The 22,955-nt window shown below is 44.5% G+C and overlaps 1 protein-coding gene across 3 annotated transcripts in view; it reads left to right on the top strand.

Annotated features, from left to right (window-relative positions):
- Unc79 (unc-79 homolog, NALCN channel complex subunit) overlaps nt 1-22,955 on the top strand; it is a 176,913-nt gene that overhangs the window by 51,845 nt on the left and 102,113 nt on the right. For all 3 annotated transcript variants that reach the window (XM_027419181.2, XM_027419180.2, XM_035445739.1), the window contains exons 9-16: nt 3,628-3,857; nt 5,741-5,912; nt 7,646-7,876; nt 12,144-12,334; nt 12,861-12,984; nt 14,532-14,672; nt 16,618-16,839; nt 19,500-19,727. In XM_027419181.2, the coding sequence (XP_027274982.1) occupies nt 3,628-3,857; nt 5,741-5,912; nt 7,646-7,876; nt 12,144-12,334; nt 12,861-12,984; nt 14,532-14,672; nt 16,618-16,839; nt 19,500-19,727 (1,539 nt within the window). The remainder of the gene's footprint in view (nt 1-3,627; nt 3,858-5,740; nt 5,913-7,645; nt 7,877-12,143; nt 12,335-12,860; nt 12,985-14,531; nt 14,673-16,617; nt 16,840-19,499; nt 19,728-22,955) is intronic.

The following is a 22,955-nucleotide window of genomic DNA, read 5'->3' as shown; positions in this document are numbered from 1 at the left end:
GAGGCTCATCTGACTTCCACTAACCACATCTTCAAAACTTTCCGGTTTTGTGGGTTACAAAGTTAGCCACTCAGTGTGGACTGTCTATCACACCAGCCACTCAGTGTAGACTCTGTCTATCATGGCAGCACCACACTGCCAGGTCTCAGTTCTCTTACAAACTTGGAGTAACCCCACATCGGTAGCAGATAGAGGCATTAGTAATAGACCTGATTCTCTGGACAAGGACTCAAACATTGTTTGACAGAGATGAGCTGTGATGCCTGGGACAATGGTCACAGTGAGTTTTGGGGGTTCCTTGCAGGAGGAGTACACTTAATGCAAGGAGAAACAGAAATTCTATGGTCAGAATGCCTATTTTGGTTCTCCTCTCAATGAGAAGTAGAGCCCGTGCTTCCTCCCCTAGGTTGGGAACATGCGACTATTTTCAGGTAGCAAAAGTGACTCCATGTGACTTAGGCTGGGTCACAAATGGTCACACATCTTACTCCTGGTCCTCTTGAGCACATACTTCCAGGGCATCCCTCTAGAATCTTCCCATGTGCTAAGAGAGCCCCAGTGCTATAGTACGGCTGTAGTTTGTTCTCTAAGGGCTCATGTGTTGAAAGTTTGATCCCAAGGGTGACGATGTTAAGAGATGGAGCCTAGGGGGATGGCAGTTGGCACTAAGCCTTTAGAACAGATTGCATAGCTCTTCATAGGTCTCAAAGAGCCCTAGTGAGTTCCCACAGAATGGATTGTTACAGAAGACCAAATTAGACCACTCTTGGTGTCTGGCTTCCCATGTGATCTCCCCACCCGCTCAAGCACTTCTGCCATTTGGAGACCGTCTGTTAAGAGGTCCTCATTAGAGCCCAGTGATTGCCTCTGCCATGGCCTTGAACCTCCTTAATATGGAGCTACATGGTGGACCACGAAATCTACAGCAAAAAGTCAGAAAATGTAAAAATGATGCTAGGATCTAGAGAGTATCTGGGCAGTTGGAAGTAGGGTGGAGAAATAGCTGACCTTAAACCCCAGGACTGTATTGTGGCTAATGATGATATCATGTCCACAGTCTCTTATTTATGTACCAGTGAAAACCTCAAAGGAACATAAAGCTAATTATAATTTTCTTAGCCCCTTGGGCTGCTGTGAAATGTCATGGATTGGGTATTTGCAAACAACAAGTGTTTATTGGGAAGTTCAAGGTCAGGACATTGGTAAACTTGATGTCTGCTCCCCAAATGTGGCATCTTCCTGTGTCATATTTTCCTAGCTCCCATTCTCTAGGCCTCATCCATAGGGACACTAATTCCATTTTTGAGTGCTCTGTCCTCATGACTTACTCACCTCCCATAGACTCTGCCTCCTAAGATTTCAACACGGGGAGTTTGGAATAAATGTTCAGGTTGTAGCAGCAGCTACAAGGGGAGAAAGGCCACCAAGAATGTATGCTGAGACATAGTGCCTGATAAGAGTGGTGTGGTTGGTGGGGGGCGGGGGTGGGAGGACCCTAAACTAATAAGAACACTCACGTGCTACAGAGTGAAATTCAGTGTCTGAAAGAGAAAGGTCACTGAGTGAATATCTCCCAGGGCAACCCAAATGTCTCCTCCCCCCAGACAGGGCACCCACAAAACACCAAAATCCATCAAAATCCCAAGGCTTATCTATAGAGATGGGAGAGAGGTCACTTAAAGGAGCATGGGTGACCCCAAAGCAGAGCACCATTGGGTGACAACTCCCCTACAGATGGAGGCCCCTCTTCAGTTAACACTCCACACCCTCTGTACTCCAGTATTCTCTGAGACCATAAGACCACCTGCAGCTAGGGCAGAATTGCCTATAGTTGGGTGAAAGTGCAGGAGGAAGTGGCTAGACTCTCGGACAGGGGTCTGGTGACCCTCCCCACCCCACTTCTGTCAGGGGAGGTCAACAGTTAGCAGGCCTGACTTTTTTTTTTAAATCTTTTTTTTTTAAATTAGAAACAAGATTGTTTTACATGTCAATCCCAGTTCCCTCTCCCTGCCTCCTTCCCCGCCCCCCCCAACTAAAACTCTACCTATCACATATCCTTTCTGCTCCCCCTGGATGGTGAGGCCTTCCATAGGGTGTCATCAGTGTCTATTGTATCCTTTGGGATAGGGCCTAGGCCCACCCCCATGTGTCTTGGCTCAGGGAGTCTCCCTCTATGTGGAATGGGCTCCCAAAGTCCACACCTATGCTAGGGATAAGTACTGAACTACTACAGGAGATCCTGTAGATTTCCGAGGTCTCCTCACTGAAACCCATGTTCCTGGGGTCTGGATCAGTCCCATGCTGGTTTCCCAGCTATCAGTTGAGGCTGTCATTCAGAGTCAGTGCTGCTCTGAGGAGGGGGAAGACTGTTATCCTTCAAGGATAGTGCTCTACAGTACTGATAAACAGGAAAATCCCATGCAGACTCTGATGCCAAAAAAAGAGGAAAACCATAAGGGTTTTTAATAGAAGAATCACAAGACATCTCAATAGCTTTTTTAAAAATTAGTAAGAACATATTATAAATATTTTAAACTTGGTGACAATAAACACACGGCTGCTGTCTGTTGGTAAAACTGCAACTGTGTCCTGTCTTGCTTTGATGGTTTGTTGGCCTGAGTTTTTTTAAAACAATGAGATTTTTCTAACACTAGTGTCTGAAGTCAGTAGCCTTGTACTAGAAGTGAAATGGCAATTCCTACTGACAGGTGGTTGTTGCATCACTGATGTGTTGATGGAGGGTTTGTGCTTGCAGCCTTCTTCCTGACTCCCTGGGATTTCGGTCAGGAGTGCTCCCACTCCTCACAAACTCAGAGTTGATAAAGCCCAGGATATTGTTTGCCCTTGAGATGTTCGTATCTGTCAAGCATGGGGGCTTTGTCTAATGGTGGTGTTGATGTCAGGGTGCTTCCGGCTCCCCCATAGCTCCCCAGATTGCTTCCGGTGGGCGCCGCCTCACTCCCCTGCCTCTTGCCAGGGCAGTGCTGTGAGTACCCCCAACCCATCTCCTTCCTGCTATGTGGCTTTTCTCATTGTCATCACTTCCTGGTGATCCCTCTGCTGTGGTTAATGCCAGTGGCCTGCTCTGGGACTAGGTCTGGCAGTGCTTTGGTGTTTCGTTGTGGTGCCGTGTGATGTATTTGCTAAGCCTTCAGTGGTGGAATGGCAAAGGCCCTGCTGTGGGGCTGTCAGCCCAGTGTAGCATAACCTCCCTCTGTCCTTGAATGCCAAGGACAGATGAACTGCAGGGGAAATCTACTCTGCGAGTGGTAGATAAACTAATTTTTAAAAGGATTGTGGTGGAAGTTGAAATTCTTCCTTGCTGATTCTGGGGTGCTGTGATGTCCTTCCTCTGCGTCATGGTTCTAGGATTTTAGTTTTAATTTCTGTTGGAAAATCTTAAGCATTAAGTTCAAACAATCCAGCTTCCTAACTGGGTTCCATTGCTTTCTAGACCATAGCTAACCTTTCCATTAGAACAGAACATTTCTGAGTGGCTAGACAATACCTCCGTTTTGGAAACTCGGTCACTTCTGGGTGGCCCCTTGAGGTTCCATTTGCTCCAGGTTTTCATCCCAGTTCATCTCAGAAGCTGCCTTTAATTGGCTCGACTTTCTCTGCTTCCAGAACTGCAGCTCCCATGTCAGAAGGGCAGTCGTCACCTGCTTTTCCGCAGGGTGCTGTGGTCGTCACGGAAACAGGCCTGTTCGGTACTGCAAAAGATGCCACTCCAATCACCACAGTAATGAGGTGGGGGCCACCGCAGAGACGCACCTCTACCAGACCTCCCCACCCCCCATCAACACTCGGGAGTGCGGGGCGGAGGAGCTGGTCTGTGCAGTGGAGGCTGTGATCAGGTAACCTTGGGTTCCTCTGAAGACACTGAGATGGGCAAATTCACTCCGGTTCCTCATGCTTTCTGCTGTCTTGCCATGATGATGTTCTAATAAAATTTATGAATTCAATAAATATTTTGATTGAATGACAATTACGCACAAGGCCTTGTGCTAGGTACTTGGGAGACACAAGTGCCCTTCAGTTACCTAAGCAGGGACTAGAGAAATGGAACCAGATAATTGTGATAGGCTCTGGTGAGTACAGGGCAGCAGTGAGCAGAGGCATTGGAGTGGTGAAATGGAGACTCCCATCAAAGTGAGGGTTTGACCATGGCAGCATCAGCCAGGAGGAGGGCTGCAGAGCCCAGATGCACCACTCTTCCTGCAGGAGAGCCAGGTGTCGAGGGGCTGAGGAGAACTTCCAGGACCAGAGATTCACACGGCCCTGGCTATCTGGCCCCTTCTAGGCTGCTGATGGGCTCTGTTGGATGACAGAGAAAGCAGCTTTCCACACCACGACATCTAGATCCACTCTTTCTTCAGATACTATCCTAAATCACAAGTTTATTAAAGATTAAGTCACATTAAAAGCCCGTTTTTAAGGAGACTGTGTCTTTTCTATATGTGTTATACCAACAACACACGCATAATAGAATCGCAATGATTACTAAAGAGCATTACAGAAAACAAAGATCAAAATGCAGTTGTACAGTTTCGTACTCTACCTAGTTGTTTTCAGTGCATGTTTTGTTTATATGATCGTGATTACAATGAACCCACGGTTCTTTTTGAGTCAATATTCAATCTGCTCTTTCCATGTTGTACTGAAGTTTTATGCTTATCCCTTTATGGTCCATACGTAAAATCCACAAAGTGGGCTGGCAAGATGGCTCGGTGGGTAAGGGCGTTTTCTATGCAGGTCATGAGGGACTGAGTTTGAATCCCAGCAACCATGTAAAAGGCTGGGCATGGATGGCCACTTGTGCCTGTAACTGTGGCATTGGGGAGCAGACAGGCAGATCCTGAGGGTGTGCTGGCCTGTCAGCCTAAGCATGGCAAGCTTCCAGGGTACCCTCTAAATAGAATAATAAAGGAGAGAGAAATGGAGGAAGACACCCAGTGTGCTTCTCTGGCTTTTGTAGGTGCACCCCCAGGTGTACATACCCATATCCCCAACTCAATGTATACACCACACACCCTAACACACACACACGCGCACGAATGCACACACACACACACACACTCACACACACACACACACACACTGAGTTATAATTTGTTTTTCTCTGCCATTGTATATTTAGATGGATTTTATTTTTTTAAATATTTCATAAACAGCTCTTCCATATTTTGTGCACAGGCCTCTTCCTTATAGTCTCAGATGTGGGTTAGCTAGTCAGAGGGTTTAGATGTTTTCATAATATGTTACCAAATTTCTTTTGAAAGCATGAGTATTTGTTTACAAGGCCAACAGTGTGCATGAAGTCACTTCTTTTTGCTGACCCCTGGCCAACATTAGCTATCGTTACTTTTTGTCTGCTGCTTGCTTGGTAAGCTCAGGGATGAGCCACTGCCTCACTTTAGGCTTGAACACTAGCTGCTGACTTGTCTTCCATCTGGGTGCAAATGACCAGTCTGGCTTTGCTTGCGTGGCTGGGGAACCAGAGGAAGAGGCAGTATGTCTGCCACCATGTCATCAACTGGAAGAAGAGTCTCTTGGCTTATGTTTGAGATGGGGAATATAAAATAGTAAGAAAGTGAGGTTAGGGTTTCTGGGTAAATGGCATGGACTTAGAGGAGGGTGATCACGATGCTGGGATGCTGGTGAGGCAATTGCTCCAGATAGGCTGGGGTCTGGGATATGCTCTTCCATTGTCTCACTGGAACTTACCTTTCTTGGGCAGTTTGTTGAAAGAGGCAGAGTTCCACGCAGAGCAGAGGGAACACGAGTTGAATCGCAGGCGGCAGCTGGGCCTCTCCTCCTCCCATCACTCCCTGGACAACGCTGACTTTGATAACAAGGATGACGATAAGCATGACCAGAGGCTGCTCAGTCAATTCGGAATATGGTTCCTAGTAAGAAAAAGACACCAGCCACTCTGCTTTTGAATGTCTCCTGTTGTTTTGAAAGGATGCAGTAGTGAAGAATTAACCTTCTAAATGGGGTGGATGGGGGGTGCGGTAGAAGTTCTTAGCTCTGTTAGACTTACTCAAGAATGCTTTTAGACGGTCCCCATGCCCAGATTCATCTCCAGAATCCAGGGAACTTTCCTTTTTCATTATAAAGACATTTATTTTACAACCGATTTTTGGTACTCATATAAGTTTATCATTTATTAAAAATGAAAGAAGCTACATAATAATGAAGTGGGTATGCCTGTTAGTTTTTATGTAAACAATTAAATTTTGGCCGATACTTCAGGATGCAGAACATCTTTAAAGTTTTCAGAGTGGATCAATATTTTAGTCTTATGATCGTCAGTGCTCAATGAAATTTTCAACAGACAAGTAGGCAGAGAGATGCCAAGGCCTTGCCCTACTGAAGTGCCCCTCCTTCATGAGACACAATGGGAGAGCTGCTAGTGCAGGCTGGCGAGGACGGATTCAATATAAGTCACAGATCATATTTTTGTTTAATAATTGCAAATTTTATTTCCTTAAACTGATATAACACAGTGAAATGCAAAAGGGGTGGACTCACACAAAATTCATCTGAAAATTGACAGGAGCTGAGCCCTGCTTTGGACAGCAGGTTTGGCTCATGCCACACACAGCCGGCCACACACATACAAAGCCACCCAGGAGCCATTAGGAACCTGGTGGTAGGTAGGGACCCCTGCACCAGCCTCCCTGGTGGCTCTGGATTCCAGTTGGCCACAAAGCAATAAATACAACATGTTACAGATCATTTATATCTCATCATTTATGTACACAAGGAAGTTTTCATATATTTAAGTGGGAGTTCTATGTATACCAGAGGAATTATTGTCAGTCTGCTGTGGAGTGAGTGGTTACATTTGAGTTGACCATACCACTCATTTGGTGGAGACCAAACATGGCAAGGACCCAGCTGAATGAGCCCCTTCTGCAGAGATGCAGACTTTTTGTTTTCCTTATCTGCTAGAGTCAAGGATTATGTCTCCATAGTGATTGCTCTCCTCTATGCTTGCACAGTTCTGAAAAAAAAAAGACTACCAAATTGGGAATTAATTGTTGATTCTACGTGTCTTGCTTCCAAGGACTTATTATATAGGGACACAATAGCATCTTTTGTTGAAAACTCTTAAAAGGCAGGAACACAGCTTTAATTAACTAACTAATTAATTTTGTATTCTTGGACCCTGCCAAGTACTCAGTAAGATATTGTTTCTAATGGAGATGTTTTAAAAAATGACTTATAATATTGTAAATTGAGAGGGGCCCTAGGGTTTCAGAATTACTACAGATAAAAAATTGTTACCCGCATCTGGTCTTAACTGAAATATTTACGGGTATTTTTTTCACTGACGATATTAGTGAAATATCACTTCATGGACTTAATCTTTTGGAACATTTTTCTAGCTCAGGTTACATAATAGAGTTACACTAGGAAAGCAATGCTTATTGGATGCTTAGGGGATGTTACCATGGCAATCCACGTATGCCTTTAGAAAGGACCCAAATTCTGGACCAGGTGATAATCATTTGTAACATTCTGATATTGAATCATCTGGACCCCACCCTCCTTTTTTTGTCTTTAAATATACTTGTAATAATTTTGTAAAGCTGGGTGGGTGGAGCCTGACTGAGGTCTGTTCTGCCTACCCCAGGTGAGCCTCTGCACCCCCAGTGAGAACACGCCCACGGAGAGCCTGGCCCGGCTGGTGGCCATGGTATTTCAGTGGTTTCATTCCACGGCATACATGATGGATGATGAAGTTGGAAGCTTAGTGGAAAAACTAAAGCCTCAGTTTGTTACTAAGTGGTTGAAGACAGTTTGTGATGTCCGCTTTGATGTTATGGTCATGTGCCTTCTTCCCAAACCCATGGAATTTGCCAGGGTAAGTAGAGGTCATTCATCTGAACCTTGCTGTGGGGGAGAATTTGGGGGAGATGCCATCTTTGACCCTCCCTCTGTGTCAACAGTTAAAGACAGTTAGTTTACCTGGTTGTGGTGGCATACAGCAGAATCCTGGAATTTAGGAGGCTGAGGCAGGAGGATTGGTATGAGGCCATGGCGTTTTGGGCTACACAGTGAGTACCAGGCTAGTCAGGGCTACAATGTGATACTTAGTCTCAAAAATCCAAACCAAATCCACACATACAAACAACAAGGTGGTTATTGTAATACCTACATCTTTGGTGATGTGCCCTTTTGGCACTGGTTCAGAATGGGGAAGAATGGCATGGTGGGATATTGAGGTATCTCTAATAACTTATATGTTCATTCTTGGTGGTGTTTGCTTTTATATAAGGAAGAAATAATAGCAATGGTTTCCATAGAGTTTGGGGGCTCAGTTCTTTCCTGGCTTACAGCCAAAGAGGAGAATTTCTGCAGCCTCATGTGTACTTCTAGGTTAAGGCAGAATGACAATGACTCTGAGATCATTTTTTACTAAAAGCAATGGATCGTCACTTAGGCTTGTGCATGCCCGGTGGGTCACAAAAAGCAGGCAAAGCATGGCATCTCTAGCTTCATTTTCTACATGTGTTCTTTAGGTCAGATACCTACTTGTTCAACTGTGCCTATAGGTGCACTGTAATAATTATTTAGGCCTCTACAAGTGTCAAGACACCAAAACAAAACCAGCCCAAGGGTATTTTCAACAAGTGGGCTACCACCAATTTGTAAGGTGCCCTGTTTTCAGACCTTTGTGATGGTTCCTTGAAGACTTCGGTAATTATTGCAGACCTTCCAGGAAAAGCTGTGCTTTGCAGATCACCCTGTGAGGACAGACTGCCACCCCTCAACCAGGACAGGCAATAGATCACCCCTGCTTCCAGCATCACAGGTGTGCTAGACACATGACCTGGGAGGAAATGGAAACTGCCCCTTGATTCCCTCCCTCCCTCTCTTTTGGGGCAAATTTCTCAACAGGAATAACCCTCTGTGTGAGCCGAACTGAGATAATGGCCAACCAGACCACAATTCACTGAGACTGCCCCACTGTGCAGACTTCACTTCCTCCTTCTCCACGTCACTTCCGAGTTTGCCAATATTCTGAAAGACAGGCTTCACCCTCTTTGTCTTCCCAATGTGGCCATCCTGGATATCAGATTCCTTTCTGGTCTTCAGTCATTGCTTTGATTTCTGGGATGTGTGGACAGACCTGATTTGTTGGGAATCCCTCCAGTCCAACTGCCCCAAATCAGCTTCTCATCTAAGACTCTAGTAACAGACTCTGTGGTGTTTAAAATGCCAAAATGGTTCCTAGAACTACAGAATCCCCACTCCTTGCGTTGGAGGACAGGTTTCTCTCTGTCTCTCCTCTTGCTGCCTCAGTGGATCACTAGTTGCAGATGCTCAGCTGGGGAAGACCCCACATGGCTTCATTACAGTATTATTTTGTGCCTAACCCAGAAAGGTGGAAGCCCAGCATCAGTTTTTGGCAGCAATCTGTGATTTTTTTTCCAAAGTATTTTCTAGGTTTTATTTTTTAATATTTTGTTTTCTTTCAAAAAGAGCTCGAGATCATCTTCAGTTTAAAGCTGTGCTGAAATGAGACATTTGAGGATAAATCTGAACACAGACCATCTGCAGGAATAGCTCTGACTCCGGGATCCAGATGGCTGAGCAGTTGAGATCCGATATGCTCCTCTCATCTGGTGCCACCTACTGACTCATTTGTAAAATTGAGTTTTTAAATGATAGACAATTTCCAGTTGTTGGAATTCTTGTTGTTGGTATGCTCCTGTTATTTCTCTTATAGAAGGCTGGGTTGATGTGATTCTGGAAGACAAGAAGTCACATTGTCAGTAAAACTTTTCCTCTTCCAAAATGGGTCCTACAAGGGAACCAATAATGAATTAATTAGAAGAGAAGGCTCATGGACGAGAATAATGAAGGATGATGGATTTACTCTCTGAATTGTTAGAGATTTAAGGTTTCCATACCAAACTCAACATGGCTTTGCCCTTTTGAGCTAAGTGCAATAAGTGACTTCCCTTAGGGTGGCTGAATTCTCAGACACGCTCTTTGGAGGGGGTGAATGGGAGTCCATTTTCAAAATCCTCTGCTTTGGGCAGACATGGCAAGCTCAAACAAGCTTTCTTTTTCCTTCTTTAGCTCAAAGGCTTTCACTTTAAAACAGTCTCTTTAGCAATTTGGAATTTATGTGTCTCCCATATCTCTTTCTCTGTGACCCCCCCCCTTGATATTTTATCTGTAATGCCAGGCCATCTGTGTGCAGAGAGCTCTAGTCAGAACAATTGCACAACTAGGAGCCCACAAAGAGGGTAAGAGAATAAAGTTAGCCGGAGGAAACAAATCCATAAGCAGAGATCCGTGGTTGGATACATCACAGACCTTGTTTCTGAAGGCGAGAAGCCAGGAATGAAGGTTTCTAGACAGTAGCAAAGTGAGGATGTTATCATCACAGTGATGCTTGTTTCCCGTAAACAACGTGAAAGTTGTGGGTATTTGGTGCATTTCCCAAGGGACTTGAACTGCTGTGGATAAATCTTTTGAGACTTGAGTCATCCAGCTTCAGCTTATAGGCCTTGGGGCAAGACTACCCAGTGCTTAAAAAAAAATCTTTCATTTATTTGTTTGTTGTGTGGTGTGGGGAAGGGTGTACACGCAAAGAAGTGCTTCAACGTGTGTGTGTGTGTGTGTGTGTGTGTGTGTGTGTGTGTGTGTGTGTGTGTGTGTAAGTCAGAGGACACCCTTTGTAGTCAATTCTCTCCTTCTTTTACCATGCTGATTTGAGAAGTGGAGCTTAGCCTTGGGCATGACAGTAGGCACCTTTACCTGCTGAGCCATCGTGTTGATCCAAGAATATTCAATCTTAGTAAGAATCTGGACAACTGAATTTAGTTGATACTGGGCCAGGAGGGTGAGAGAAAATTTAGAAACAGATTATGGAGATGGCAAAGTGGTTGAGTGCTTGCCAGGCAAACATGAGGACCTGAGTTCAAAGCACTGGAATCCACATGAAAAGCCACATGTGGCCCTGTATGTCCCCTGTAACAGTTTTCTCAAGACAGGGTTTCTCTGTGTAGCCCTGGCTGTCCTGGAACTTGTTCTGTAGACGAGGCTGACCTCAAATTGGAGATCTCCCCATCTCTGCATCCTGAATGCTGGGAATAAAGTAGTGTCTCACCACACTCAGCTAGACCTTAGACTTTCTTAAAACAAAACAACAAAACAAAACAAAACAAAACAAAACAAAAAACCAAAACTGTGCCAGAATATGAAGAGTAGAGAGCAATAGTCTTGTGTTGTCCATAAAGGAAAACTGCAGCTCTGTGTGTCTCTGCGGACAGGAGCAACTTACATGCTGATACAGCTTCAAAAGGGGGATTTTTCGCTGGTATTCATCAGAGTAGGAATAGAACTTTGGAATTACAACTCACATGGACTCTGGAAGTCCACAGCAGAAGAGTTCAAATTCAGTCTGTGATCAAAATCTGTACCTATCTGTAACTGTGTTCTCTTTTTTGTTATGGAGTTTAGCATGAAGTCCCCCAAAGAAGAAACACAAATGACCAACAAACACTTTTTAAATGTGTTCAACATCTTCAGTCATTATGGAGATGCAGATTCAAGCCTCTTTAGATTCAGTCTTGCTGGGTGATGGTAGCATACACCTTTAATCCCAGCAGATGGGAGGCAGAGGCAGACAAATCTCTATGAGTTGAGGCCAGCCTGGTGTTCAGAGTGAGTTCCAGGACAGCCAGGGATACACAGAGAAACCCTGTCTTAAAAAAAATCCAGTCTCACACCAGTCAAAATGGCCATCGTCAGGGACATAAGTGGCAACAGATGCTGACATGGATGTGGGAAAGGGGACCCTCATGCGTTGTTGGTGGGAGTGGAAGTTGAGGTGGCATCTTTAGCAATCTGTCTTGAGGGTTATCAAGAACTAGAAATAGAATTACCATATGACACAGCCGCCCCACTGCTGGGCATCCCCCCCACCCCAGGACTTAATGTCTTCCTGCAGAGACACTTTTGTATTCACTGATGGATCTTAATGGTGACTCAAGGATTCTCACAGATCTCACTCTGAAGATCCCTGGCCTGTGACTCGTAATAGGCCTATTCCCTTCTAAGAAGTCCTTGACTGTAATTGTAAGGAGTATGTCTTGTTCTTTTGCCTTTATCAGGTCGGCGGATACTGGGATAAGTCCTGCAGCACAGTGACTCAGTTAAAGGAAGGTCTCAATAGGATTCTCTGCCTGATCCCTTACAATGTGATCAGCCAGTCTGTGTGGGAGTGCATCATGCCAGAATGGCTGGAAGCCATCCGAACAGAAGTCCCTGACAACCAGTTAAAGGAATTCAGGGAAGTATTAAGGTGGGTAAGTAGTTTAATGAAGTCACTACTCATAGCACTATCTGAAACTCACAGAGCCAGGCTCTCTGCTGATCATCTTACACAGTCTTTACCATCCTGTGTGAGTTGCTCAGGTCAAATGCTGCCAAAACTGAGCTAAGATGGTTTGCACCTATTCAGAAAAAGACTTGTTCTCATGGAGCAGTGAATGTGTATCATTCCCTTTGTTCATTTTCAGATATGGTTGCTGGGATATATTGGGAAAGTATAAAGGGAAATGTCTTTAGATGCTGAGATAGTTTCTTCTATTAAGTCCCATATGGGGATGAATGCTAATGTAATGTTATCACAACCACGGGCTTGTTTCTATTTAATGATGGAAACTCTCCTCTTAAAGTAGTGAAACATGTGAATGTCCAGTGAGAACACAAGGTAACTAATGTAAAGGCCTTAGCTCTCTGAGGCTGTAGTTAGGAATACTTCCGTGGCACCAGTAGTCTTTGGTGTGTGCCCATCGGTCACTTAGTTCTGTTGCTCTGCTTTCCAGCAAAATGTTTGACATAGAGCTGTGTCCTCTGCCGTTTTCAATGGAAGAGATGTTTGGCTTTATTAGCTGCCGGTTTACAGGATACCCTTCCACGGTGCAGGAGCAAGCGCTACTCTGGCTTCATGTAAGTAAACGATGCTACCATTTCCTGCAGTGTTCCGGCCGCCAAGCTTTAGATGCCTGGAGGAAGGGGAAAGGCTTTTGCAGAGACTCCAAATCTTTGTGTTTATGAAAGTGTGCTGCAGGCTAAGGTCACATGTGTAGAGATAAGTGGCTAAATTTCAGATACGTAGCTGTAGCAATAGTGAATAAATGTATTTGGCAATATTACCAAACTCGAGGGCCTTGTAGTTCTGTGTTTGGCTAGGTGTCCTGGGTTCAGAGAAATTGCCTTCACCTGGAAAGATTGAGAAGTACTCATGGAGGGGATGGTTTGTTCTGTCCCCTCAGCCCTGGATGAGACTTCCTCTTCTGTCTCCATCAAAGAGCACAAACTTGTCTTTTAAAGCCTGCTCAAAAATTACCTCCTCTCAAGTTTTCTGTAGCTCTCCGTCCACCCAAATCATTCCTTCCTGTAGCATCTGACAGGTTCTCTTTGTGAATTCTCTCCTTTCTAATAGTTTTTTTTGGGGGGGGGAGGATTATGGGGGTTGGTTTTCCTTCTGCTTACAAACCCTCAAATTCAGGGACCACATCTTATTTTTAACCTTATGACCCACCTAAGCCTTTCCTCCTAGCATTTGGATATGTGTTTTATTTATCAAACACTCAGTTAAAAAATAAGTAAAAATTGTGAAATTGAGTATCCTCCCCTGAAGTTTAAGCAGTTTCACAAAATGACAGCAGATTCATAGTTTAGCTATGATTTCAGATACTTTTTTTTTTTTTAAGTTTGCTTTCTGTGGTGCTGGGGATTGAACTTAGGGCCTTCTGCATTGCTCCGAAGGCCGATGTTGTAATTGAAGGTTTCAAAGTACTGGCCTACCCATTGCAGTGAAAGGACATGGTAGGGCTCAAAACTGGCTGGTGGTAATGAGCTGTGGGAATGCTTGCTGATCTCTTGTGTACAGTTGGATAAAGGCCGGGTAGGAAACAGACCTCTTCTCATTCTTCCTTCCTACAAGCAGCTGATAGTGGGTGGAATGGTACCAGTAAGGAAACCCGGCAAAAGTGGTGATCACTTCCAGAAAGCCATGAGGAGGGTTCTGAGAGGAGAGGAGGGTGGGTTTATTCTGACTGAAAAAAGGAAGTTTGGACCTCCAGAAAGTTCATTGCAGATGAGGTGTGTTTGCCTCAAGAGGATGTGACCTTACACCAGAAAGCAAGATGGCATGCAGCATTTGGTCAGAACGAGAGTGGGCCAGGGCGCGAATGTTGCAATGATGCTAGCTGAGAGAATAGGCTCCACAGTGCATGCTACAGAGGGGGACACAGTGTCACTGGAGACAGTGGAAAGAATTCGAGAACTTACTGGGCAGTAGGGAGGGGAAAATGGAAGTTCCAAAGATGGCTGACTTCCTTGGTGTGAGAAATTGAAAATGACTGTGCTCATCTGTGTATGCTAACTGTCCTTACATTCAGTAGTTTACATAGGGAAAATGCTAAATTTAGTTTTCTGAGGTTGAAAATTTACTTTTTGGTGTGTGTGTTTGTGATTCTCCCCCACCCCAGGTACTATCGGAGTTAGATATCACGGTTCCACTTCAACTCTTGATAAGTATGTTTTCTGATGGTGTTAATTCTGTCAAAGAATTGGCAAATCAAAGAAAATCAAGAACCAATGAGCTGTCAGGGAACAACGCAGCGAGAAGGGTAATTATTGCCTTGACTGTTCTTGTCCTGCTTGCTTGGGGAACCCTCGGCAGCTGTTCTGGCCTCCAAAGTAGCATCATTAGAGATCTCTTTGAAAAGATTGTATCACGTTCCAGTCCATTAATCTTTTAATTACATTAAATAAGAAAACATTTGTTAAAGACAGATTTGATATAACCTTTAATCAGTAAGTTACTGTTTTCATTTCTTTTAAATTTAATTTTGCCATTGAGAGAGCAAGAGAGTATTTTTTTTTCCTGTTTATATTCTGCCTCTGGGGGTAGGGTATTTCCTGGTAAACAGGAATTCTTTTCTAGTTATTGACAGATTGATATTTCACTTTGAGGGAAGAATTGGGGTGATTTTTTGTTTGTTTTGTGTTTGGGGAAGACAAGGTCAACTGATGGAGACCTTAAATGACACTATGCCTGTAAGTCAGCTGAGGTCTTTTTATTGCATCTTTGTGAGTGAGAAAAGTGCCTAAGGATGGTTGGTGCGCTTTGTAACGCATCCACGGAGGACATGAAGGGGTTTCTATAGGTGGAGGGATGTTCTCAGACCATGAGCAGTTCCTGAGAGGTCAGTTCCGGAGATCTCAACTCCCTGCATGGCAAGCCTGTCCCCAGAATGCTCCCAAAGCCGTTCCACTGACATCTGGCTATCAGAAACCCTAATGAGGTCATGGGATCATAGGTTGTCCTCAGTGCTTTTCTGAAAAAGAGCATTGCTTGCCTGTCTGGTAGGAACCCCTGCCTTGCTTTCTTCCTTTTGTGACTCACAGTTTGCATAGCAAGCTGGGGTCGCAAGGCCCTTCATTCTGTGTTGGGTTCACACTGAACAATGTCACAGCGCTGTAAGAACCCTTCATCCTCATTTTTACAGATACCGAACCTTGTAAGACCCAGTGAAGTGACACTGTAAATGTACATCCTAACTCATAAGGGGTGATCTCCTTCACTTGGAACTGAGCAGTGTTCACTGTGCTTCCCAGTTACTGGAATGGTCCTGATGGGATAAAACAGGAGTTGAGCATGATAGGAAGACATGACACATCCATGTGCAGTCAGACAGGGCTCCACCGTAGAATTTATCGACCTTTGTAAAAGGGGGAGGCTTTAGTGGGGACCCTGCTGGTGGAGTTATAAAAATAGTTAAGAACACAGCAAGGATGATAAAGCACCCACAGCTGGTGATAGCTCAGTCAGAAGCCGCTGTACCTGCAGAGTTGAAGGGTGAGGAACTCCAGCAGCCATCCTGGAGCTGGAACTCTAGTAAGGGGCTGACTGAGGTCACCGTAGAGTGATGACCGCAGGTACACTGCCGAGCGGGCAGAAGCGGCAAGAAATATTCCTACCTTTTGCCCCTGTACCCCTGGTGTTCTTCTGATGCCTGGCATGGACTAAACCCTCCTGGACACCAGGCAGCAAAGGAGCCAGATGAGATAGAGTAGAGAGCAGAGTACAAAAAAGCTCGGTGAGGGCCTCGGGAGGGGTTAGAGTGGGTACATGGGGCACAGCCAGTACAGCAGGTCCATTGTATGGTTTCTTGTGTGAGTTTGATCATTATAATCCCAGGGGCCAGTCTAAAGTCCTTCCAATCTAGAAGTCTCCATTTATAACTCTAAACATTATCTTAAAATATTTTACCTTTATCATTTCTCATTTTAATGTCTTCAGTAATTTAGCCACATTTGGTGGGATGGAAATGATAGCAGACACTATCATTCTTAGGGTTCCAACTCATTTCCAGACAGCTAGTATGGAAATGTGGGCGTTTCCCTGCCTCGTAGCACATTTTGTGGGGATACATCATGTCTGGAGGCACAAATGATGTTGGGAAGCCAGTATGACAGCAGGAAACCCCTTCCTTAGGGGCCCCAGACACCATGGAGAACCTTCGGAGCCTCTCTGAGGTCATTTGCATTTGCTGCTGTGCTTTCTTCCAGGTGAGTGTCACCTCTGATCCCGGTCGACGAGGGCAGCACAATGTGTTGAGTCCGTTTCATAGCCCTTTCCAGAGTCCGTTCCGGAGTCCCATGCGTAGTCCATTTCGTAGCCCTTTCAAGAATTTTGGACACCCAGGAGGAAGGACTATTGATTTTGACTGTGAAGATGATGACATGAATCTAAATTGTTTCATCCTCATGTTTGATCTTCTCCTAAAGCAGGTAGTGGAGTGTGAGATTCCTTTCGTTCACAGGGTGGGCATAAAGAGGAGCCTGTCCTAGTGATTACGTCTATTGGGTGGGCCTCTTTGCCATCATCTCTTAAGACACTCTTAAGGGCAACATCTCTTAAGACACTTTCAGACTCCAAGGAGTCTAAAAGACGACTTAATGTGACTATCTGCAGTGTCTTTGACATGTGAAAATGGATGTGAGTGTTAGAAACACTGTTTTGGTTGAATAAGTTGGATGAAAAAGCTGGATATTGCTGTTGTTGGGAAGACCACGGCAGACTTTTGTAGCGATGGGGATACTTTAGGTATGTTTTATAAACTGATTTCTGAGGGGAATTTTAAAATCTGAAAAGGCTCTGATGACAAGGACATTTGCTTGTAATTAAAAAATTTGAAATTATTTTGGATTTGCATCAAGTCACAAGAATAGTTCAAAGAACCCTCAACACCCTGCTCTCAAATTTTTCAGACATTGTTGGCCCTTGTTTTCTTAATGAGATGTTGAGAGTAAGTTGTAAGTGTTGTATCTCACTACTGTCCAGATCTTGGTTTGTAAATACTATTATCCAAGGAAAGGAGGCAGTGTTCGTTAGAGAAATGGCTATTCCCAGAGTTGAGACAAAAAGAGTCTGACGAATGACAAAGAGTCTCACAGTGCCAGAAATTAAGGAACTATTTTAAAGGAGTTCGGAAGGCTAGGGATGTAACTCAGTGGTAGAGCGGGGCCTCCAAATGTGCAAGGTCTCAGGCTGAGTCCTGATACCACAAATGGGAAAGAAAGAGAATGGTGTGGGTGCGTTAAAAGAAACAGTCAGTTTGAAGGAGTTTGCACTGACCTGACAAGGAGAGGCCTGAGCAGCAGGATAACTGACCATGGCGGCAGACTGTGTGTCTCCACAGGCACAGGAGTTATCGGATGACTAGCGAGCAAGCAGGAGAGTAGGAACAACCTACTCTCGTGGGAAGTATCCTGCTACACATCAGCAAGTACAGGAAAAAAGGATGGACTAGGAATGTGATAATTTTGAAATCATTATAATAGCAATTGATTCGGCACGGGCCATCCACCAGGTTAAAACCAGTAGCAGAGAGTCTGATGAGAAACCAAGAATCACACAGGCCATCTATTACAGAAGGTAAAGTGGAGCCCTCTCCTGGTATCTTTAGGAGATCCCGGAAACATCCACAGACACCATAATCCATGGGTGTTCAAGTCTCGTATAGGGAGTGACACAGGATTTGTATACAACGGTACCTAATATAACACATGTACACCCCGTGCTTCAAATCATATGGCTTGATATTTGTAGCACCGCATACAATGTGAGTGTCACGAGTAGCTATTACACTGCATGGTTTAGGCAAGAAGAAGATAAATCTGTACATGTTCAGGGAAGATGCAAGGATCATTTCCAACTATTTTTGTCCTTGGCTGTGGTTGGATTTGCGGATGTTGAGCCCAGGGTGCAATGCATCATTGTACTAACTTTCTAGTAGAGAAATTGATGAGATCAGAAGCTCTCATCAGTAATTCTATCCTATGCTTCCTGACGTAAGGTCTTTAAAAGTGTTTAATTATGTGTGTAAGTGTCTGGATGGAGATGCAGTGTGAGTCCAGGTGCTCCTGGAGTCCACAAGAGGGCATTGGATCCCCTGCACCTGGAGTTTCAGGCAGTTGTAATCAGCCTGAGTCGGGTCCCCGGGAACTGAACTCAGGTCCTCTGGGAAAGCAGCAAATACTCTTAAATGCTGAGCCATTGCTCCAGTCCCTGCCTCTTGATACAATAACTAGAGAGGATATAATATCACATGTGTGAGCTTCTTGCCATCCCCCCCAAATGTGTGGCTCAATTAATATGGAAAAATCAAACTCTATCTGAAATACATTTTACAAAACAAAAGACTATATTGTCAAAAAAAAAAAAAAACATGGGCAGGAATAAAAATCACCAAGGAACTATTCTAGACAGTGACTGAAGGTCTGGGGACACATTTCAGTGGTACAGTGCCTACCTAACTGTGTGAGAAGCCCTAAGTGAAGTCGCCAGTGCCACAGGCATGAAAAGTCACTGTCCCAACAAGCACAAGGGCACCTGCCTTTAATTCCAACACTTGAGAGGATGAGATAGGAGGACTGTTGCAAGTGCAGGGTCAACCTGGCCTACACAGTGAGTGCTGAGCCAGACAGGGCTATATAGTGAGACCATATTTCAGAGAGAGAGAGGAAAAATAAACTAGAACATAGAACAAATAATTACATTAAGCAATCTTGGATTGTTCTGGAATAAAAAAAATCAACCCAAAAATCAAAAACCAGGTTTCAGGGACTAGAGAGATGGATCAATGGTTAAGAACATTGGCTGCTCTTCCAGAGGACCCAGGTTTGAATCCCAATACATGTTGGCTGGGAACCATCTGTAGTGTCACGGGTGATTTTAAGGATAATCTGTAACTTTATCTTGTATTTACACTATTTTTTAGACGGATGCTAGAAAGCAGTGTGTCTTCATGGCTTTTAAGCATATATTGTATTAAAGTAATTTAATCACTGACAAGCACTATGCCAATAGAATGCTGGACTAAGGACCAAACTGCCTTTTTTCTCCCTTCCTCTCTCTCTTTCTCTGTGTCCTTTTGTGTGTCTTTCAGATGGAGTTGCAAGACGATGGCATCACGATGGGTTTAGAGCACAGTTTGTCAAAGGACATCATCTCTATCATCAACAATGTCTTCCAAGCCCCCTGGGGGGGCTCCCACAGCTGCCAGAAGGACAAAAAGGCAAAGGAATGTAACTTATGCCAGTCCAGTATCCTCTGCTACCAGCTTGCTTGTGAACTCCTGGAGAGACTAGCCCCCAAAGATGAAAGCCGGCTGGTGGTAAGCAGTTGAACAAATGAGATGACTCACTGTAAACAAAGCTGGTGTGATGGGGATAGTTAACTGTTATCTAGGAGAGGAGATGGAGGCAGAGGATATAGAATGTTTGAGTGGTAGCAGCTCTACCCATAGAATTTTCACAAATACAGAACATTCCTGGTGTTCCTAGAGGACCTTTTATCACTCAGTTACTTTTATGAACTCTAAATAATAGTGGAAATCATAGTTTAAATATGAAATAGACTGTGTGTGGACATTGACCCCAGGAACTCACCAACTTTATCACCAATGAAGGAAACCCATTCTCCTTTCTGGTTATGTTCATGATTTGCTTTCAGGAAAAAATCACGTAAAGAATGGACGAATGATGGATGCCACAGTTCAATGCCTCCTCCATACTTCAACTTTCTTCTGCATGGCATATTTTAAAGGGCACACATTACACCCAAATACCCTCAGGCTATCAGAGGTAGATGAAACTGAGTTATCCAAGCCACCCCTGCCTCCTTCTGCTTCTTCACCAATTGTTTAGGCTCAAAAGTTACTTCTCTAAAAAGATCCAGTGCTTTTTGAAGTATCACATATAAGCAATAAAGTCTGCTTTCAACTGCAGTCTATTGATCTTATTAGTCTCGTCTTAATAGAAGATTATTCCTAAGCACAGCCATTGGGAACTTACTATAAAACACTCCCCCACCCCCCACCCCATTGTTCTCTCTAACTACTGCCCACTGCCCTCCACTCTGAGCTTAGATGTTTAGCTTCCTCATGCAAGTGAGAATAGGGTACATTTGCCTGATCTGCCTCATTTATTACCATATCGTAAGGTCTCCCAGGTTCGTCTTTGTCAATGTATGGTAACTTTAATTGAAAAGCAACCAAACCAAACCAAAATAAAACCAGCCACAGTAACAGATAGTGAGGAAATAGAGATTAAAGCCAAGAAATCTAGGTAGGGTCTGTCAGGAGGTATAACTCAGTGGTAGAGTGTCTGCCCAGCATGCACAGAGCCCTGATTCCCAGCATTGATAAAAGAGTCTGATCGGGAGCATACCTAAGTAAATGGAAAACCACAAGCCAGTGTGAAAGCATTTCAGCAAGATAGGAACAATGCAGCTCCCGGGGCATAGAAAAGGGACCTTGATGCTAGCCTGTGACCAGAAGTCCTTTGAAGGACATGAGCCCTGGGTTTGTTTATAGCTGCAGTAAAGATGGTGACAATAAGATGACAGAAAAGAATTCAGACTCAGAGAATTTCACCCAAGTGATGCATGGGCATTAATTTGTTAGTGGCAAAGCTCTAACCACCTCTTAAAAGGCCCACCTGATTCCACCTCAATATCATATGGGCACAATCTCAACAGGGTTTAGAGGGAACAAACTAGCACACAGCTTGAATATCTAAGAAGAGCTGCCATGCATCACGAGTGTTGGATCTCATTCTCAAGAGAAAGATTGGAAAGAATGAGAGGCTTTGGAGTAATGTACTCTAATTCTGGGAAGAGCCAACTATTAAGGGGAAAAGAGAGGAAGAGAAGACCAAAGGTAAATCTTCAAAAAGAGACCAGAATCACTAGAGAAAAACTGAGGGGAGTGATAACAAAGAAACTGAGGCCGGAGGGAATAGCGAACCTCACATTCTGAGGAGAGGAAAAAGAAAAATGCCCAGAGAAGTCTGCAATTGGCAGGTCCTTTGTGCCCTTGGGGATGGGGCTAACCAGGGAATGAAGGTAGATTCCAGTAGTTCACAGTTCAAGAACAAGTCAACTGAAGAAATGTCTATGTGGACCCTAGGCATCTCTTTGGAGGATGAACTATAAGGGGAAGAGGCCACACTGGGTTGTCCTGAGCTCTCATCCAAGCAAGCTTGCATCACCCAAGACAAAGAGGAAAATTAAACATAAATATAGAAAACCTGAGCTACCCCAAGTAATCCTTCGTGTCTCTAATGTTCTCACAACACTCTTAATATAAATTTACTTATATGAATTTGAACATGAAGCCAAGGGCTCTGATTTTCCTTGAAATTCAGCTGGAAAAGAGGCTGTCTTGAGTAAGAGATCAAGTCTGTCCTGGAACACGGTCTTTGCCACCTGTATTGACCATCTTAGGCCTCTCCTGGTCTTCCTGGGTCAAGGGGAGGACACAGTGAGATAAGCACATGGAGGGTGGGTTGGCGGAAGGCTTGGGCTAGTTTTCAAGGCAGTGATGCTGGTCCTGTCACAGTACCAGGTTTGTAGATTCCTGGTGCTTGTAAATATATCAGCAAACAGCAGGTAACTGTCTATATGAAACCCAGCTGACAATGTGACTGGCTGTCTTGTTTATAGGTGGCCTAGGAACAGAGCCCGCCTCAATAAACCTGTGAAGTTGGCAAAGGTATTTTTCAGAGACCTTGATGGAGTTCATTTTTTCTGTCAGTTAAAGAATTCAAAGGCAGAAAATTCTCCAGTGCAGCAAGTAACAGCAGGGGAAATGTCAGACACAGCAGACAGAGCAGCAGGGAAAGACAGGCTTTTATTAGCGGTGAGGAGACATGCAGTACACACATGCTCCCTCCTTCCCTCTCTCCCTCTCTCTCTCCCTTTCACACACACACGGAGACACAGACACACACACACAGACACAGAGATACACATAGATACACACACACAGACACACACACACACACAGACACACACACACACACAGACACACACAAACATACAGGTACACATACAGACACACAGACACACACACACAGACACACACAAACATACAGGTACACACACAGACACACACAGACACACAGGCACACACACACAGACACACACAGACATACAGACACACACACACAGACATACACACACACAGACACACACACACACACACACACAGACACACACACAGAGACACACAGACATACAGACACACACACACACACACAGACACGGGGGGGGGGAGGCAGGAGTCGGGAGTTCATGAGGCACACATAGATAAAGCGGAGGAGGGATCTTCTCCCTCTAATACAGGGTTGGCCAGTTTGAACAAAGGGATCTTCTCCCTCTAATACAGGGTTGGCCAGTTTGAACAAAGGGATCTTCTCCCTCTAATACAGGGTTGGCCAGTTTGAACAAAGGGATCTTCTCCCTCTAATACAGGGTTGGCCAGTTTGAACAAAGATAGGAAAGCTGATGGGCCCCAAACTGTCCTGATCAGTCAGGCCTTGAACTTGTCCAACTGACCCAC

The sequence above is a fragment of the Cricetulus griseus genome, chromosome 5 (genome assembly GCF_003668045.3).
Source record: "Cricetulus griseus strain 17A/GY chromosome 5, alternate assembly CriGri-PICRH-1.0, whole genome shotgun sequence".
Lineage (NCBI taxonomy): Eukaryota > Metazoa > Chordata > Mammalia > Rodentia > Cricetidae > Cricetulus > Cricetulus griseus.
The sequence above is the reverse complement of the archived record's forward strand: the minus strand, read 5'-3'. Positions and strand labels throughout refer to the sequence as shown.